This window comes from Emydura macquarii, unplaced genomic scaffold (genome assembly GCF_026122565.2).
Source record: "Emydura macquarii macquarii isolate MOO-44397 ecotype Brisbane River unplaced genomic scaffold, CSIRO-AGI_Emac_v2 contig_3240, whole genome shotgun sequence".
Lineage (NCBI taxonomy): Eukaryota > Metazoa > Chordata > Testudines > Chelidae > Emydura > Emydura macquarii.
The window spans coordinates 6,763,556-6,784,935 of record NW_027133377.1 but is presented as its reverse complement, the minus strand read 5'-3'; the positions used below and the strand labels follow the sequence as shown (position 1 = coordinate 6,784,935).

General features: G+C 39.0%; 1 protein-coding gene across 2 annotated transcripts in view; it reads right to left on the bottom strand.

Moving 5' to 3' along the window:
* SLC5A12 (solute carrier family 5 member 12) overlaps positions 1–12,124 on the bottom strand; it is a 34,227-nt gene extending 22,103 nt beyond the window's left edge. For both annotated transcript variants that reach the window (XR_010917002.1, XM_067532148.1), the window contains exons 1-6: positions 11,456–12,124; positions 8,988–9,053; positions 6,290–6,341; positions 4,498–4,565; positions 2,661–2,815; positions 1,193–1,333 (exon numbers count right to left, since the gene is read on the bottom strand). Coding sequence is in view for 1 of the 2 variants with exons in the window: in XM_067532148.1 (XP_067388249.1) it covers positions 1,193–1,333; positions 2,661–2,815; positions 4,498–4,565; positions 6,290–6,341; positions 8,988–9,053; positions 11,456–11,812 (839 nt within the window). In the remaining variant the exon portion in view is untranslated. The remainder of the gene's footprint in view (positions 1–1,192; positions 1,334–2,660; positions 2,816–4,497; positions 4,566–6,289; positions 6,342–8,987; positions 9,054–11,455) is intronic.
* Between the last annotated feature and the right edge of the window lie 9,256 nt (positions 12,125–21,380).

Below are 21,380 nucleotides of genomic sequence, written 5' to 3'. Positions count from 1 at the left end.
CTATACACAGCTAAGAAAACCCTACAGCAGGAAGATTCTTCCTTGCTCTTCTGAATTACCGATCAACACCAATAGTGGCTACTGGATGTAATCTGGCACAAATCCTGGTGAGAAGACAGCTCAGTGCTATTGTTCGGACTTTGGAAAAGAATCTATCTCCAAAGTGGCCAGACATGAAGAGAGTAGCCAAACTGAATTAAAAAGTTAAAAGATTTTATGGACACTTTTACAACAGACATCACTCAGTTAGAGAACTGTTAGGTCTAGAACCTGGTGACCATGCTCATGTCAAATTGGATGGAGAAAAGAAATGAACAACTCAAGCTGCCATAAAGAAAAAGAATTCAGTGCCCAGATCTTATGTGGGAGTGGAGAGTTCAACAGAAATCATTGACATCTACAGTTTGCTCCTCAGAAAGAACAATCCAAAGAGCAAACTCAACAGATAGTAGATGTAGAACAAGAAGATGACTCAAGGATCCCAAACCAACCACAGCCAGTTGTTGCAACTAATGGACAGCCAGATGACCAAGCTGTTATGTGTTTGGGTCATGCTGATGAGCTCCTGCAATTTTTGTTGCTGTTTCTTTTGTTTGCAACCTTTGTTCTTGTTTTCCTTCTGTTTCTGTTCTTAGTTTACACCTGATACCAGGTCATGTACTTCTCCACCAAATATGGACTGGTCACAGAGCTTCCTTCTGAGCAAAATACATAGTAGATGTATTCATCATTACATCCCTTAATGCTCTGCAGGTATGGCTGAGGTTCATTTAATTAAGTCATTTTTACACACTGTGCATCTAGTGGCTGAACAGTATAATATAGTTTAGTGTTCCATTATACCAATGTGGACTTCTTAATAGGATATACAAACCCCACTTTGAAGATTCACTTTGGGCCAAGTTTTCAAACCATTGCTCCAAAGCTGAAATAGTTCTTTACTCCACGAATAGTCCCCAAAAACATCAGGACTACTTGTGTTATAAAGTACAACTCCATATCAATAAAGGTTTCAGAATCTCATCCTTAGATGCTTAACTCTCTGTTAAGTTGCCCATGGATGAATACCAGGCTCTCTGTGTATATCTGAAAAATTATTAGTTATAGTCCCAAGAAGAAAAGTTAGAAATAAAGTACAATCTGTCTAATTATGAGAATAGTTTATCTTCATTCTTGATACTAGACAACTTACAGTTTAGCTTGCTTTTCTGATTTGCAGGAAATGCATCTCTGTATTGTGGACTGATTAACTCCATAGATTCCTAACCACGTGAAGGTTCCCCCAACTGCAATTGTCCAAAAGGTGTGTCGTCTTAAAGGATCTATATCAAAGCTACAAGACAGAGAGGAAAGTAATTCAGCTCCACTTGATTAAACCCAACATTGAGGTAGAATAGAGATATGCCTGAACCAAAGCTCCGGTTCCAAACACCCCTGAGCTTTAAAAAATATCAAAAAATCTGAGTCTACAGTTAGGACACATCTCTAAATCAGCCATGTATGGAGTTGCTAATACTCAGCCCAAATTCATCATAAAACTGCCACGCTTGTGTATATTTACTTTGCTAAAGAGAATATCTAATCACTGTGATATACCTCATATATACTGAAACTTATCTTGGTGTAAGCAAGTTAACCTTATATTGGCCTTGCACCAGTCACTAATGATAACAACCACAAATAAGTGGTTGCACCCTACCAGAGAAGACTAATCGGCCACCTTGTCCAGTATCCTGTTCCCAGCAAGAGACAATGTCACATACTATACTTCAGACATAAAAGCCCTATATATTCCACCTAATTACTATATTCATACTATCACCATATATTAGGATATATATCCAAGAGGATATATGCCTTCCAGAGTTAAACTAGCAATTAGCTTATGCCTTAAGGTTCATCGTTCTTGTAATTTTATCTTAATAAACATAACTAAAGTTAATCTTATTTTTATTTATACAACTCCCTTCCCTTTAGAACTCTGTTAATTTTGAATTCAATAACTGTTGTTGATAAAATGTACATTCAGGGTTTTTTTTTTAATAAAAGCATCATTGTAGCTGCTGCTAGTTTCTACCAGTGCTCTGCTGTGATAAGTAACTCTTTAGTTGCTGACATAAACAAGCACCAATGAACATCCAGTTAATCACAGCAGGCACCAGTATTGTAGCAGCAGTATATAGCTACAGTGGCAAGCGTATTCAAAATAAAGCGTTTTTTTAAAAGATGGGGAATATCAGGATGTGTGAAAAGCGAAGAAAACAGCCTAGAAATAGTTCCACAGAGAGATAAACATAAGGGGTGAAGTTCTGGCCCCTCTGAAGTCAATGGCAGAACTCCCATTGACTTCAGTGGCCCAGGATTTTACCCAAAAATGTTAGGAAAGAAAGGAATGAGAGTTTTTTATGGAATTGATATAATATCCCAAGAGCAGGACGAACTGAATAAAGCTTCAATGCTTAAAGCACACTAACTCCTAAAGCATAGTCAATCTGCAATACTTTTATTGAGGAATAAGAATCACTCATCAGCACAGAAATTGTTAATTCTTAATATTATTGTTAATTTTTAAATGTAGCATAATGACAGCAGGGTTTTTTTATCCAAAATGTGATTAAAAACATAATGAGGATTACAGCCACAGTTTATGTTTTGCTTACTCAAATACGACTAGGCGTGATCCATTGCTGGCATTCTCCCAGATGTTGCTAGGTCCTCCATTCTGAATAGTCCCTTGAATCAGAACTGTTAGGAAACCAACCACCATGACAACCATTTGAAATGCATCTGTCCAGACGACAGCTTTTAATCCTCCCTAGAACAATGAAAAGCTGTATATTTGCATTCTTCTTCTACTTGTTATTTGTATTAGAGCTTAGAGGCACCAACTGAGGTCAGGGCTTTTTGTTAGGTGTTGTACATGCACATAGTCAGAGACAGTCCTGCTCTAAAGGGTTTATGTTCTACTTCTCAGACAAAGAGCTAGACAAAGGATGTATTCTTTTACAGATCAGAAACTGAGGTAGAGAGAGATTAAGCAATTTAGCCAACATCACGCACGGAAGCATATGACAGAGCCAAGAATTGAATCCTTGGGTCCCAGTCCAGTGCCTTACCCACATGACTATCTTTCCTACCATGTTTTGTGTTAAGATGATAGAAAACTCCATGATGTGGAAACTGAAACTAAACTGGCCAATTTTCTTTGTATTTTATAGTCATTTCATATTCAGGTTATCATGCACTAATACAATGTTATTTTTTTTCATTTTCAGCAGTGGATGGGAATGTTTAATTTTCAAAAATTCTGTTTATTGAAATAATAATAATAATGGAAACGTGTTTATTACATGTTGTAAACCCCAATAACAAAAAGTCTGTATTTTAGGCCTAGAATTATTGGCAATATCCTTTTAATTATTTTGAGTTAGGAAAGAAAATTATTAATCTTTTTAGAGTGAATCCCTGATTCAAATTCCATTTGTGTACAGATTGCATCCCTAATTAAAGAGATTGACTATCAGCTACTTAAAGTGGCTGCCAGCTCATGGCAATAACCATTTTAAGGTTTCCTCTTGCCACCAACCCTCTCTTCATCATTGTTTTTTTCCACCCACTGCCTCCCACTGACAGTTAGATCCCTTCTCTAGTCCCTGGGTCCCTCTGCCTTCTCCTTCATGCTTAATTGTCAAATGTTATCCTGGCAGTCCTTGTCCCAGACATCCCACCCACTGACTTTTCCCCAAAGACTGATTTCTTTTCCTTATAGGCTATTAGTATCCAGGCCAGATACGGACTAACATTTTCAAAAGTGCCTAAGTGACTTAGGAGCTTACATTCCATTTTCAAAAGTACATTAAGAATCAATTGGACTTAAACTCCTAAGTCACTTAGGTGTTACTAGGGCTGCTGGGCATCTACAAAAGACTGGTGGTCACTGTCTACTACCCAATAAATCCTCAAAGAGTAAATGTATCTGCTCCCATGCAAATCATAATGGATGTTCTCATGATACTTTCACTCAAAATTGAAGCTTTTTAAAAGGTCTGAGATCACTGGGGTGAGTTCATCCTATGTTTTATCCCAACACTTTTGCTGGAGTTATACCAAGGATGAATTTGTCCCCTCACCATTTATAATTGTAGATTAAAAATATAGAAAGGGAGATAGTTATCTTCTTCCCAGAAGATGGCATGAAAGTTTATCACTTCCTTCTCTGAATCAAAATATCTTAGTTTTGGCCTTAAGATATCTGATTTAAACCTTGAGACAAGAGTGTAGGGGTGAAGAAATAAAGCTGTTTATTCCCATAAAAAGTACAAAAATAGATGTAATATTTTGAGAGATTGTTAGCTTGCCAAACATTTCTGTGTTTACTAATACAAACTTCAGTCATTCTAGCTATATTTAGAAACTGTTTGTATTATTATTTTTCATCTGTAGACTTAGCCTTTATCGTCATCTGTTTTAAGCCTTTCTGCTGTGTTAGTTACGTACCAGAGTGCAGTAGAACGTGCAGACTATTCCTGTTGCAAATACAGAGCCCCAAAGATTAAATCCAGTCACTGTAAAAACAAAGAAAATCAAACTGATAATAAAACAGGTGTAGTTCATCTGGAAGATAACAGAATAACTAAGATCCATTACTCTACCGGGACAGGAATAGTTACTAATTTTAATTTTTGGTTCCTATTAGGAGTTCTTCCACAAAACGGCTTCTTGTCACTGACGCTTATTGTTTTGCATCATTGGATTCATTTTGCTGCCTTCTTGCAAATTGTGATTAATTGCATTTCATTTGTATGAGACTAATAATTAAGTTGAATTATGTTGTAAGACCAAATCAAAACTATTCCCGTGAGACAGGTGGAAGATCTCACAGTTGATAGAATTAAATATGTAATTGTTCTAGAGTATTGTTTTCTTAGTTCTCTTTTTGCCCAGAGTTCCTGAGTGACAAAATTTGCCTTGAGGAATGATTTTTCCTTTGTAATTAATAATATCAAGTAAAGTATCAAGTTCTTTAGAGACTAAGTAGAACAAAATTCTGCTGTCTGATGTGCATGCAGGACTCCTATTGAAGTAACTGGAACTAAAGTAATTCAAGTGACTTAGCATTGAAACTGCAGGGTCCATAGTGAACTTTGATAGGGTGAAATTCCCTTTTCATAGTGACATAGAATAAAAATGCCAAATTGTTTAAATGTTCAATGCACAAATTATGATTCTGTTTAAAATGAAGCTTATAGGGGCAATCCAGGGCCTACTCCTGCAGCTGAAGCAATTCTCCTAAGAGCATAATTAGTTTGTTCCACCCTGCAGAGTATGAATTTGGGGGATACTCACCCCCACATAAAATACAGCCCAGTTCCACTGGGAAATGAGTTGGGTGGGACTGGAACAGGCCAATATGGGGTCAGATGATGCACCCCTGGATGGGTCCTCTGGCATCCCCCAACTCCTGTCCTCTGCTTATGAATGCATTGGGCTGAAGTAGCCTCTTCTGGCACCACTCCATAATCTGTGTGGGAGGATACCTTCCTCACATGGAGATAGCCAATATGCAACACACACTTATCAAGCTGAGCGAAGAGTCCCTGATTTACAATGGATTTAGCACAAAAAATGAAGATCATAATATTCAGTTGAAGCCACAGGGGAAATAGGGATTGGCATTGAACTGGAATTTGAAAGAGATATTTTACAAAAAAAAATTATAGGATATTTATCATTGTTCAGGACCTCAGTTTTAGATCTTCCATGAAACATGACATCCTCAGCAGCGTAGAGCCTCTTACCGCCATGCAAAGGCATTGGAGAATTGTCACCTACTGTATCAAAGACGCCACAATCTTAGTCATCAACCTTCCTGCTGGCAGCAAGACAATTGAAATACTTCCAGTTAGAGAAATCTCAGCGTTATCCCATAGAGATTAAGGACGACAGCAGTGTGAGATTAGAAGGGGAGGAAAGAATCAAAGTACACAGCACAGTGTTGGATCATCACCTTGTACTAAGCACTTTGCCAAGATATGGAGAAACTGTTCAGCACTCATCTCCTCAAGTTATTCTTAAGTATAAAGAAAAATAGAGCAGGTAAATGATAGAATCCTGCTAGTACTGATATAAGGAGGAGTGGGGGAAGGCAGCAAATAAAGGGAGCTATTAAAAATGAAGGCATGGAACCTTTCACAAAGCATTTGTTTTTTAATCTGCCTGCTTCAGTTATCCATCTTGTGTTGTGACATGGCTGATTGGTATCGCCATGTGCTTTGGGCTGGAAACTCACCTTGGTTGAGAGCCAATGCTGGAGCATAAACCACTACTCCAGTGTAAAGAATCTGAAGGAGGAAAGAAAGGGTCATGAAGCATATACCTGAAAACTCAGCTATTTGGTTTCTGATTAGCGAGGGTCTCAAAGCTAACCATCAATCCCAAAGGCCCCAATTTCCTTTTTTTAACTGTGTACTTATAGATACATCAACACTATCTGTCTAGCTGTTTCTAATACACCTCTCAGTGTGCCATAAAACATCAATAAGACAGAGAAAGTTGTACATAGGAATGTGAAACCATATCAACACAGTGACAGAAATAGCCTAGCCTACTCGTGACCTGAGGGTTAATATCTGACAGATTCTACAGCATCCTTTCCATAACTGACTAACTTTTTGCTAACTGAACAATTCTAAGCACAAATAAGGGAAAAGAAAAGAGAAGTAAAATATTGGTAAGGCTGCTAGTATTAAATGACACGACTTTGTTCTGGCAACAAAGGCTCCTGAGAAGCATGCCAACATTTATAACTTCCACACATCTTTTCCTAAATGTGAAGTTAAAATAATTTGCTGCTACTATTAGTTTTTAATCCTTTGCTGTAACTATAAATGTGAAGTATTATTGTTAAGGTATCATTCCACTGAGTTGTTATGTCTACTCTGATTAGAGGTCAGTCTTCAGAGAAACCGTACGGATTTGAAAAATCACTACAGCTTTACTGAAATTCTCCTCTATCCCACAGACAGACAGATTCTTTACACAGGCTTTCTGTAGGGAGTAAGTAGGATTATCGACCCCAACTCTCCAAGGCCACTCTTGCGCCTTATGGGTTAGAAAAGTAGCTGCCACTTATTGCTCCTACTAAGCAATTGGGGCAATGTCTCTGGTATACACAGACTGTATGACTGCACTCTCAACAGAGTGCAGAGGACCTTGCACCTCAGAGAATTTCACCCTTAGCTTTATATATGTAGTCACATATAAGGTAATTCTACACCTTAATGCTACATACATGCTGTTTTTCCACCGCCTCAAAGAAGATGCTTTGGTGCTTCCCAATAAAGATGTGCCCAGAGTCCTCAAACCCCCTGTGACATTCAGGGCTTTGATGACTGCCTTTGAAAACTTAAATTAATTAATTAATTAATTTAAGTGCCTTAGTTTAGTTTCCTCATCAGCCTGTTGGATTACTGAAAAGTGGGAAGACATCTTAGAGATGTTAATTTAGCTGTGTAAAAGTACTTAACTAAGACACAGTCCTGTAACCCTACAGCGCTAGTGTTCTAAATATAGCTGAGGTTCCTAGAGTACCTTTGGAAAGACAACACCAGATGGCAAGCTGCTCAGCTGCGCTTGTGTGCCTTGTCCTTGTCCTCCTTCATAGCCACAGCTATATTGTATTGCTTTGTATTCATGTGATTCACATATAACTGTGGATTACTTAGAATCCTGAATATGTACATGCACTGAGTCATCTTGTTTAAAAAAAAATTTAGATTGCAGATAGCCTTCTTCCCAAATGAGCTGAGGCAACTACAAAAAGATACTAGAGGGATTCTCAGGTGGCTATTTAAGCCTGACGAATTGCCACTTTGTGCCGTCAGAGTGGTGCGAAGAGGCCAGAGCATGAGCCAGAAACTACCTACTTATCTCAACCAAAACATGTTGAATATCTTTTGGAAAATTTAGTTTGAGTGATTGTTTTTATGATGCATGCAAATTGGAGCTTGTTACACAAATCCTTCAAACAAAAACAAGGTGGTGGCCACCAAAAAAACTTCAGAGATCAAAAATAGCCTTTTAAAACAACGACTTCTGTAACTGCCAAATGGTAGAATCAGCTCTGACTGTGAGAAATGTGCAGAAGGGATGATTGTTATAACAAAAGGGCCTATGTGCTGGAAACATGCCTCCTTTGGCTGGAGCAGAGAGGTGTTTCAATTGACTACAATGGTGATTTTAGTCTGTTTTCCTGATTACATGAAAAAATGGACTTGAAAGTGATGGACTTTCCTTTGGGAGAAAGTAGATGAAAAAAACCTCATGGGATTGGAGCAAGAACATGTGAACCATGTGAATGCACAATTGTGTCTGCTGGGCAGTCAAAGGTCTGGGGGCTAGGGGCAGCAGCCATAAAGACTTTTGTTTTTAAATAAGAAGGATCTGGAAGGGTGAAAGCAGTGGGAGTGTTAAGGTGAAGGGAAAGGAGTCTCCTGGTGAGGGCAGGGATTGGCAGGAGCTCACTGGAGGGGAGATGCCAGGCAGGAGTTTAAAGAAGCTGGAGCCTTCCAGTGATTTTCACAACTGCTCTACAACTGTCAGGCCAGCACAGTGTGATGGGGAGGAACAAGCAATCAGAAAAAAAGCTTTAGTGCTGGAGTGTGTTTCAATTAGCTGAGCATCTACACTGTTGGACTGCAGAGGTTCACATGTTCTGGTGAAAAAAGAGGCCATGTGGTTTCATAGTTCCTCAGAGCAAAGGTCTGGGTGTCAGGAGATTTCTGGAGTCCAGTCCCAGCTGAGCCTCTCGGATTCACTACAGTACCTTACCCTCTCACCCTCTCTGTGCCTTAATCCATCAACCCAACTGGAAAAATCAAAACAAAACAAAACAAAAAGGACCTCACTGAAAACAGATGCTTCATCTGAGCTGAGCTTTTCTAGGTAAATATACTACAGAAAGTTACGCTCACAAAGATTTTTCTTACCGTCTGCACTATGTAGATCAGTGTTGCAGCAAAGCGAACAGATTTGTTAAATCTTAACTCCAAATACTGGGGGAAATGAGAAATGCAGTTAGTGGAACGCATATGTGACATTTGGGTCAGATTATGATCCACTTATTAGTACTGAATAGCAATTTACCCCACAAGTAGTCCCACTAACTTTACTAAGACTGATATCATCACTAATGACCAGGATATCATGATCGTTGCAGGAATAGAAAATTACATTTTAAGAAGCCTCATAATTAATCTAAAGTATCTAAGTATCATAATCATAACTCTCTAAAATCATGTGTTGGGTGGAACTGAACTATATGTTAAAGTACCTGTTATATTGAGAGTCCATGGAAAAATCCAGAGGTAAATCAGAAAAGGAACAAGTGAGAGAGAGATTTGGGGACATCCGCAAGCTAACTAGAGAAAAGCTGATTGTCTTCCACAGAAATCTACTTGCTCACTCACTCGAATCATCAAGACAAACTCAAATTGCCTGATTAAGGACACTGTTGCCATTAGCAGCTTCTGAGGTACCTATCCATACTTTCTTGGGCATTACATACCCTATAGAATCCTCCCAAGCACACATCATTTAAAGATGATTCCAAGGGCCTTCTGTCCTTTAGAAATCTTCATGCGGAGATACTTGAGTAGCTTCTCTGTTGTTATTCTTAAGCTTGTTATCTTTATTTGCATTCATTGGGACAACTCTTCTCAGTTATACTGAAGTGACCCCATTGATTGCCATAGAATTACAACGATGAAACTGAGAGGAACATTTGACTGTTATCTTTTATTATTCCAATATATTTTTGGAAAGTGCATTTGCTTACTTTGCTTCTGGTAACTGGACCAGAGTTCCAATCTGAACTTTTCCCAGTTAAGCAACGAAATATTTCAAAATGCCTATGCACAGCTTTTCAAATGGTGTTTTTCCTTATTTTAAACTTCTGTGGTTGTGTACAAACATTCCCATTACCTTGATTTGATTTATTAGCCAATGGGGCTTTATTTCATGCAATCCTTAATTAATTGAATCTTCCTGTAGTGGAGAACAGGACCGTGTCCCATGACATCCATTAAGTCCACTTGTCCAAAATTTATCCAATGTCCCCAATGACATCCAGATAATTGAGGCTGTGCACTGTGCTCTCAGTAATAACACCACAGTGACAATTGATTATCACAGCTGCTGAGCCATCAGACCAAGAAATCACTTCTTTCAGGGAGGTATGCCTAGCAAAAGTTTCAGAAACAGCTGGGAAATTGCACAGGGAGCAAAAAAACTGTGTTATCCAACTCCCTCAGACACATCTAAAGGTCGCTTAATGTTTCCTAACCTCATCACTAGAGATGTGCCTAAATCTATCCTCCTCAACACCCAAATTTTGGTAGAGGTCAAAATCTGAGCCCAGATACACTCTCAGTAAATGCCCCTACCTTAACAAGAACTGAGCCAAAATCCCAGATCTGACAACCCTGATTTATTTAGTTGTTTTTTGGGGATTGGAAATAGAATTTAGTAATTTGAGCCCCTCTTTAATACCCACTCATGAATAGGATTTTCTTTCCTGTTGATGGAGACTAAGACTATGTCTACACCTCAGCCTATGTCGGCATAATTTAGGTCATGGTTTATTACACCCCCTGAGTGACCTAAATTACACCAACATAAGCATTTGTGTGCACAGTGCTATGTTGACGGGAGAGCTTTTACCACTGATATGGCTTCTGCCGCCCGCAGAGTTGGTTTTTGGGAGAGTTGGCTCTCCCATCTGCATACAGATGAGCACCGTACGTATAGACGTGGCCTTATGCTATGTCTACACTGTAGCTGGGAGTGAGATTTGCATCTTATGTAGATGTACCCATGCCAGCTTTGATCTAACCACCGCACCAAAAATAGCTGTGCTGACACTGTGGTGCAGGCTTCAACACAGCCTGCACAAGCCCACCTGACCTCTCCCCACCCTCCTGGCTCTCTACTGGCTTGTGCAGCCAGTGCTGAAGCACACACCATGGTGTCCTCACTGCTGTTTTAAGTGAGCCGGTTAGAATACAGCTAGTGCAAATAACATCTCCCTGCCTGAAATGTAGATGTAGCCTAACCACATTTATACCACTTTCCTCATGCAATATCTTTCTTATTTGCATTTACCAATTTTAACCCACTTTTGTATGACCTTATTAAGCAAGACAGTGAGCTCTCTGTGGCAGGGACTGTCTTTTTCTAATGCATGTCTGCCTAGTACAATGGGGTCTTAATCCTTGATTGGTGCCCTAGCCATTACTGCAATACAAATAAATAATAATTATAACGCCACTCATTGCCAAAGTATAAATAAATACCCTGTGGTTTTAAACTATTCCAAAAGACGGGCTTTACCATAGATTTGGGTTAGAAACGTCCATATACATAATAGGCTAGTTATATTAGTGTCAATTTTACTTACCTCATAAGTGCTTGTAATCCCAGATCTGTAGAACACAGGTAGGAAAAGTTCAGAAGTAAAAATAATGACAAATGTATATGAAATAAAAAAAATAATGAAGGATGCCCCATAGCGATATACCTCTGATGGTGTTCCCAGAACAGTCACTGCGGACATGAAACTAGCTGTTAGGGACAATGCCACGGGTCCGCATGTCATCTGCTTACCACCTACTAAAAATTGCTTTGAATTTGCGTTTTTCCTCTCCTTAATTGCAAAAAAGACACCAATGCTGGCAGAAATTAGAAAGAGTGCAGCAAAAACAACATAGTCCCATGCCACAAAATTCTTCATGTCGGGAGCTACAAACTTGGACATAGTGCCGGCTAGATAATTCTCAGATCTCTACGTGGGTTTTTCGTTTAGTTTTTCTAAATCTCATTCACAGAAGCGATTAGCTCTTTCCTAACAAGAGAACTGTTTCCAAGGCTTATCAATGCTAAATATTAAAAAAGCAGGAAGAGTATGATCCAAAATCCAGCTATGAGCTTTTGATCAAGTTCATTCAAAAGCATTACAAAACAAATTGATTTAGATAGAGTTTTAAAGGAACTATGTACATTTGTACCCTGGCACTACCAAGGTGATTGTCAGTCTACTAATCAACCAAGGAAGCGTTCAGGTTCTCTGAGAAATAACTACTAGAAACAAGATAGATTCAGTAGGTCACATCCTTTTTATCTGTCAAGTTCTTATTTAAGGTTAAACATTACTCAGACACATTGACTTGATCCAGATTTTTATTGCTCAGCGGTCTTTAAATAATAAAATGAGGGCAGTAAAACAAATCATTTAAGGGGGGAGGAAAGAAGGAGAATGTGTGCGAACCTATAAGTTAATTGAGTGGTACATGAGGTCTATTTTCAAAAAGATGCTTCTGGGACATGGGGCTAAAATATGCCCTTGTGCACCAAAGAAAGAGCACAGAGATGTCCTTAGGACATATAGGGCATTTTAAAGTGTGTTCTCTAAAGGAGACTCATAAGTTGTTCCATTGCTGGCATGTGCCACTGGAGATGTAGCCTTCTATATTCATGAATATTTATTACATTCAGCCCCTGTGAGCTGGTTTCAGTTCCCAGGTTCAAGAATCTGAACCTCAACTTGGCTTATAGTGTGCATAAAATTACTTGTTTTCCATGGGCAAACTGGGAACATTTTCTTAAGGAGTAGTGTTTAGAACAAGAAATCAAAAAAATTAATCTAAGCACAGAAAGAATAAGCAGAAAATCTCTCTAGAACAAAGTTCCATCCATTCCAGTGACCCCCAAGTGCAGAGCCCAAAGCTCTCAAAGAGAATCTTCCCCTCTACCTCTCAGGCAGAAATCCTTATAGCCCTTTCCCTGAACATCTGGGGCCAGAGGACATTAATGCTGAGCTGGAGTTACAGGAAGGTCCCTGATCTGTGTCACACCATCTTCTAGAGATAAGCCTGAATCACAACATTTCCTCAAAGTTCAAGAAAGATCAGATCTAGTGTTCCAGCTCTAGTGCAAATATGTTTGAAAATAATAAAATTCAAGGAGGTTGGCTCTTGGGTCAGTGTAATTTATTTTATCTATAAATACCAGACGTATGAACCTTGAATAAGGCACCTCCCTTATCAGGCAAGCTCCAGTGTTACAAGACCTCCCCTCCTCAAGAGAATCTCAGTTCATATTTTACAGACGGGAACTGACATCCTTTAAAGATATATCTGGTCACTCCTGTTTCACCTGCAAGTCACTGTCAGAGCTGCATGACAATAAGGACCAAAATCCCATCAGATTAGTCACTGATAAGACTTTTGGCATCTTGAAAGTGGGCTTGAGATGCCTTGATTAATCAAATGGTATGACATATGCTTCCTTTCAAAATTATGTTACATAGTCTTGTCATGTGGTATGAGACTCAATATTGCTATAATGTGTGGCAATCTATCTTTACAATAAGCAGATGATGGCTGGTTTTACCCAAAGAGTAATTTACAAATGATAGATAGTTTATTGTGTCTTTAGCTACAGCCCTGAAGCACGAGTGGAACTACAGCATGCCAGGAATATTCCTGGGAGGTGTTGTGACTTTGAGATACACATCTGAATGCTTCCTATGTTTCCTTCTTGCTTAGGGTAGTGGGTTGGGGGCTCTACCAGCAATGAACTACAACACTCCTCATGCTAGCTCTGCTGCACTTGACAGCAAAGAGGAGGAGATGGCTGGGGAGCCAATACACTTCCCACCCCATCCATCTGCTCTGGAAACAGAACAGCTGGATGTGCAGTGGCCTCTTATTCCTATGTGTCTGGGCTCAAGGTTCAAGTAACTCCCATAGGTGTGTAAGAATGGATCTTACTCAGCTGGAGTTTTGCCATTGACTTCAGTGGGGCTAAGATTTCATCTCAGGCATTTTTTTTGTTTTGGGGTTGTTTTTTTTTAAAGGTATTTATCTATTGCAATGTGCTCACCAATGGTGTTACAGATAATAATAAAATAATAATGAGAAGGTTTGAAATGAGCACATACCAAAGTTTACATTTTCCAAACTGGACTTTTTTTTTCAAAATATAAAAAAAATTAATCCTTGAAACTTTAAGAAATCACTTGGGGATTTACACATTTCTAAGGCAAAATCAAATGTGAGTTGGTTAATATTTTTCTTTAGTATGGTACAACATATCTTAAAATAACTCAATATTAAAACGTACTTTAATGTCCCAGGTGCCTGACAGTTCTTTCACTGTTGTTGTAGCATAAACTGTAAGAACATTGGATTTGAAATGTTTTCTCCACATATATCAGTATTAATGTTAAACTTGCACAGTATGATTAACAACTGATAGATCTTTGTGACAGTGGTAAATACTGTGCCATTACAGCTGTGAGGTCCTGAGGTCAAATACCAACTGGGATGTTTAAGAAAATATTAACTGAACACAGTGTGGAAAAAAATACTCAGTTTTTTGATAGTTAACATGGGGAAATAAATCATTCGTGGATTGAATTCACTTCTTTTGAGGGTATATTCACCCTTCCATATGTATTCATTAGGATTAATTAAACTAAATGGGATATCTGAATTTTCATCAATGTTGACAAATAAAGCTAATTGTCTGCTCATGTTTTCAGTATAGAATAGTTTGGCAATAATTACAGGAGGTCTTTTCCAACTGACACCAATAGCAGAATCAACACTGGTATAGTGTAAGATTTAGCCCAGTCTGAAGTCTTTTTTTTTTTTTTTTTTTTTAAACAGGCCTAAATAGGAAGTGTGCATATTTATTTTCAGATGAGATTTAACAAAACTGAAAATGGGATTCAAAAGCAGAATGGGGCAGTACACTGAAAAGAGGATTAGAAGATGCCAACATACCCTGCAACTAACTCCTACCAGTATTTTCATAATATCTAAATGACTTCATTCTGAATTAATGATTCTTAGTTCAGTTTACTCAACCAAACCCTCAAGTGCCAAGGTAAAATACCTCAGAAATATGGCTTCTGATAACCAAATGTTCCTTCCTAATCTTTCTTAATCCTTCAGACAGGTTAAAAAAACCCCAACATACTGCTTTTGTAATGAGCAATCTATCTCATGTGTAAATACTTGGAGTTCTCTGCTTCCATGACTCAAAGGTACAGGAGACAAAATAATAGGATTTTTTTTTAATTATGAAAACTCCAGTGAAATTAAGATTGCAATTCGTGATGGGCAAATCTCCAAACATTTGACGTTCAGATTTGGTTTGTATGAACATCCTAAAGTCTGAATGTGGAATCAATAATCCTACCACTCATGGCCACGTGCATCATGGTGAAATTGACCCCTGTCCAGTGGGCCTATAACAAGCCCATTTTGGTATCTTAAAAGTGTCTTTGGGATGCCTTGGTCAATTAAGTGGTACAAATATGCCTCCTTTTTAAAATATGCTAAATATTCTTGGCATTTGTAATTCTCTTATGAAGCCTTAAAGTGGCGCTTAAGTGGTGCATAGTCCTGTCTAAACATTCTGCACAGAGGTACATTTCAATATATGAGAAAATTTTTTCTTGTGATGATTTGTTTTTTCTGGCCATAGCTGAAAAAAATGATTTCAGAACCTTGAAAATTTTACTTTTAGTTTGTTCTTAGAAACGCTCAAAGGTTTGTAGAGGATGAAAGGGGCTGTTCTTCAAGGTTCTGAACCAGTATGTGCATCCTATATGATAAGGTAGTCATTTGTAGCTTTTAAGAATATAACCCTTTCAGTGAAGGGGCTGTCTCTTATTATGTGTTTGCACAGGATCTAGTACAATGTGCCTCTGATCTTGGTTGTAGCTTCTAGGAACTACTGTAATATAAATAGTAAGTGTATCATGAATCCTAGTTGGTTTTAGCTGAATAAAGTTACATTAGACTATACAAGTTACAGTGCAACTGTAGAACTGGATTCAGGAGATCATTCCCATTAAATTGGATGCTGGGAGAGCTCCCAGTATTAGAATTCAAGGAGAAATTATCATTTTGGCTGTGTGGTCAGCTAACCTATTCTAAAGTTTCAGTCTCTGGTAACTACATTTTCTGATTCCATGTGACAGGATAAAACAAAACCAGGTAGATATAGACAAAGTGGAGGACTTGTACTGAGTTCTTCTTCTGGTAAAGTACAATATTTTTCCCAGTCAGGAAGGATAAGGACAGTCATTACACTACAACGCTACAGTGGAGGGGGAGGGAGGAGATTAAGAAAGGAAGTTGTTTTTTCAATAAGGTAGACTAATGCTTCTCTGCAAAATAATATGGAAATCTCCTTCCTTCCCTCCCTGCCCTATCTCATAAGTCAACTTTGTATTTATTTGAAGAATGTCTGCAATCACTTCCACAATTGCTTGCTAATTTAACTTGCATCCATTTAGTCCGTGAGAGCTCATTCCATGTGCTATGTCATCTTGGGACCCCCAAACTATACTCTGGGGAAGAAGGGGATAGATCAGACTATCCAAACTTGTGCTCCCTAGCTTCTGAACCAGTCTTTGATTCTGTAGGTGCAAACATCTAATGGGTCAGATTCTCTGCTGTTCTGCACGTTGTGTACTATACTAATCAATCAGAACCATAGTGCTTTTTACTCACTTGCACTGGTATAAATGGCTACACAAGCTGCAGGGCCATGGAGAATCTAGCCTGATGGCTACAAAGTTTGTGCACTTTAGCATCCAAGGATATCCAGTGTAAGTGGGAACAGAAACACCATTTCCAAGCTTGGGGCCATATAAAACTAGAAAACTCTGTGGGGCAGAATTTCGCTCTTATAGGAGATGGGCTTGACAGGTCACATAGGAAGGTGTGTGAGCCGAGCCTTCAAACCCTCAGATCGCCGAGGGAAAGGAAGCACTACCTCCACAAAGGTAGTGACTCTGCTTTGCTGTCCTGGCTCACTCGCTGGGTGTGCAGTACCTCTCTCCACGGAGGAAAAGGTCAGTCAATAATACTGTTGGGTATCCATGGGATACTAATGGAAACATGCCAGCATTTCACCCTGTGGAATTATATGGAAGGGCTTCTGCAAGGTTTCAGTGCTCCACTCACCCTCTTCCATGTGTGTCATTCCTTCCTTCGTAGCTTTATATACACAGAGGTTGAGAGCCTATTTCCACTACCAGGTAACAGAGTTATTCCTTTAGCCCAAGTGGCAGAATTCTCTCTTGCAATGCAGGTTCAGATGGCAAACCCTGTTGATTACCTGTTTTTGTGGGGGGAGATTATTACCTGTGATCCCTGATATATGTTGCTCCCCTTAGTCCAAGGAAATGATATGGAAGGGTTTTATATCTCTCTTGATTCACAAGACATTCACTGAATGACGATACAATTAACACTAATTATTCTGTTAGGAAAGTTTAGCTGTCCATGTTCTGTGTACCTGTAAGGAAAACCCTCCAGCCTTAACCACAACTGTGTCATGAGCTCACATGCAAGTACTCAATCTTGTACTTGAATCAGAAAATCACACTTGCACAAGTTTCTTCATCTTCTAGTGAACTGACAGCTTTCAGTCCTTCAGCATTGCCTTGGATCTCTCATGGTAAATGTCTCAATTTGAACCTGTTCCTATCATTGTGTTAATACATAACCAACATCTTAGGCTAGTATGGACAGATAAACTTAAAGTGCTGCAATCTTCTTGAATTGCCAAGTGTAAATGCTGTTCATTTAAGACTCCAAATATTACTTAATCAGTAATGATAAACAATAATTAGATGTTCATGTAAGAGAAAATATATACATTATTCCAAACAATTGCAGTGGTTGTGTTTTCTTTTCATATTGAACTCTTAAGATCAGATCTCTTCACAGAATTCTATTTTATCATTAGGGCAGCAGCATGCATTAGCCTAGGTTGTGAGAACTGTTTTTCAAATGACAGCTATTTATAAAAATAGAACATCTGCCATTAATTATTCAGTTCCTTCGTTTGCAATTGTATCTTCCTTTTCAGAGGTACAAATATTTGCTTCTCTCATCAGTTTCAGCGGGATGACTAAAGTATTTGGCATTATTTATATCCTTTGTAGTTTATCTTCTGCAAGGTAAAAGTAAAAAAGTTTATTTTTATCCTTGCATGTCTTGAATCAAACAATCTTGTCTGTCTATATCCCATCATCTAGGCATGTAGTTCTCAGCCTTTTCCATACTGGGGTCTCTCCCATCTAGCCAGGACCTCTTTCCCATTTACCAGTGTGGAAGGGTAAGGTGGTCACAATCCTCTTAGGCTTCACAAATTCTAGGTTGAGAACCCCTACTCCAAGAATTTATAGAGATCCCATCTGTTCTTTGGGCCTAATCTCACGATGTTCGATGCAGAGTCGAAGGAGCTCTGCCTGTGTAAGTAACAAGAGATCCTCCTGTATAACTATCTTTGTTTAGGGGTTACATTGTCAAAGCAACATGAGGAGTTTAAATTGTCTGACATTCCCATTATAGCCAGTTGGAATTATACGACTGAAACTTTGCACAATACTTTAAAATGTACCCCTAAGTCATGGTACTAAGCTAATTTATCAGGGATGTTTCTGTTATAAGCTGCACTGTTCATTTCTTTAGCACATCTTTAGTTAGCACATCTTTAGTTTTGATATATATTCAGTTATTTGGCAGCCATTTTAAAAAATCCTATTGCACTTTGGAAGAGAGGTATGAAGAATGTTAATTGAAAACAACTTTAATCTTTGGCAAGGTAGATGCTTTGTTTCCAGCAACATGAAAGATAGTATTGACCTTTGGGTGATCACTGCTGGATGATCATTTTACTGCATTTTGGCTATTCCAGGAGATGACATTTGCATGAATAGTGAGCTGTAATTCATAAAGGGGAAGTTTATAACATCTTCTGAACATTGGGTACAAAAGGTCAAGAAATCCCAAGGCATAATTTAACTTCTGGTAACTGCCACCGTGCTAATTTCACCGGCAGAGATTTTTAACAAGCTCTGGCATTTTCTGCAACATGTTTTATAATGTCTAATTTAAATGCATTGCTTGTTAAAGATACCAGTTTGACAGTCCTCCGTATAGAGAAAAGGTGCCGCATGGACAATTCTAATGCAAGCTTCCTCATCCCACCAAAGTGCCTCTATTATGATCTAGAGGGATTATTTCCAGAAGGTAGTACCTTCAAGAAGGTAGTTCATTCTCCTGCCCCATTCAATCCCTGCTCTCTGTTTAAAAATAAAACAAAAAAAAAAAAGGGAGGGGATGGGGGAACAAGTGACAATTAGGAAGAATAGTGATGGTGTTTTTTTGTGTTGTGGACTCCTGCCACAGAGGACAACTGCCACAGATCGGACAGCACAGAAGCCACCAGATGGCACAACTTCTCTCATCTACCAACTGGGACTGAATTTAATTCAGTAACCTGTAGTTGAATCAATATATTTGACACAGGTAGATGATGCACTTACCTGGAGTAATTGACCTTATTTAGACTGATAAAAATAACAGTATTGGAAAGACTCTCCTAGACTGGCAGGCTGAGCATCATGATCAGTGATTCAATTCTCCTTGAATAAATGGAAAGTTATGCATACTGGGAGAACTTACACTACATTTCTCGGACAAGTTGATGAGCTCTAAATTAACAGGAAAAAGATTAAGCAGTTATAGTTAACAACTTAATGAATTATGTGCAGCAGCAGTTCAAAAGTGACTAGGATATATGCATAAAAAAAGGATAGAAAAAAATATGCAATATAATCACTGCCACTGTGAAGCTATGTGTTCTGTTGGTAGCTTGTTGTTTCTGCTTCAGGTGGGGTAAAGAGGCCAGATTCTGGCAGAGGGAAGTGCTTCACTGGCATAAAGCTGGTAGAGTTGGCCCTGGGCCAGCACCTCTCCCACCCAGTGTTAGTGGGGGGAGGCATGGTGGAGTTTTCCTTTACTATATCAATCCTCCATCTGTCCTTGTAGGAACTATCTATCAGTGCGCCAATTAGAGCAGTCCCATAATTGCTCTAATGCAATCTGGGGTGGTGTTAACTGGCTCCCAAGAACTTGGAACTTTATCTGGCTCCATGGCACTTGCCTATTCCCCTTTGTCAGTCAGAACTCGGTTGCAGGGAAGAATATGACCTGGATCATTTTAAATCTGTAGGAAAAAGCTAGGTAGGAGCGGTTGGGGAAGATTCTAGCCACAGCTCTAACCTGAAGCTCAGAATGAGATGAAGTAGCTGTGGGGATAATCCTGCTTTCCTTAGTCTAATGAAGTTCCTTACCCAGTGTTAGCAAAGAGTGGTATACTGTGTGATCCTTTACCAACATTAGACAGCTGCTATTCAGCACAATGGTAATCTGGTCCAGGAAGATGCAATAAAATTGTAAAAGTTCAAAGAAGCACTTCAAAACTGTTTAAATGCACAGTGGTTTTTTATATTGGAAAAGACCACAACCCTAGGAATGTTAACCCTTTGAAAGGAGAGAAATAAGAAGGGATTTAGTTGAGATACACCAAGTAATGAAGGGTACAATGAAGCTGGTCAGATGTTCTTAATAAGTAGAGACAATTAATATTTGAACTATACAAGCTGACAGTAATATAAAATAATCAAGACTCGTTCTTCAATGAACTGAAAATTTCTGGGAGACATCAAGACGTGTTCCCTTGAGTTTTCCACCTTCTTTTCTAAACATCTGGAACAGGCCACAGCTAGAAGTAGGATACCAACAAAATGGGCCTTGAAAGACAGCAATTCCTATAATCCGTCTCAGGGGGGGTTATCTTCATTTCCTCCATCTCTTCTTTCACTGGATAGCAATTACATTGTGACAAGAGCATGGGCAGTCCAACTCTGTACTTGTGTTTCCATTCCCCATATATCACTCACACAGATGATGGAGGAATGTAGGGATCATAAAGCCTTAGATGGGATTCCTTTCCTTTTATAAGTGCCCAGAATTCATTGTTGCAATGTGTGTAGCTTCTGCATGCAGGAAGTGCTGAGACAGTAATCTCTGCTTGAGCAGGAAAGGCTGCAGCAAAGCAACCATCCAACTTAATGTCCTCAGAAACAAACTCTTGCCAGTTCTCTTATGTGATCTCAGTCAAACTGTTCCTGGCTTCATACAACAGGAGCCAAGTATAATGCAAGTTGCATACACTGATGGATGGGAAAAGCAAAAGAATGCCCATCGCCCTCCCACACACAGAACGGGACTGCATCCGCAAATGAGGCTACTGACAGCCCACGGTGTATTACTGGCTACAAAGTCTCCACTGCAGCAGCACACTCTTCAGGCCTCGCTAGGCCTCCCGGTGCTAAGCCCCATTACCTGGGCTTGGGGTGGGAGAAGATTTGCTCTTTAATGATGAATATAGAGCTTGAATAGATAATGTGCCTATGTAGCTCTGTGTCTGGTCCAGCAGTGTACCAATAA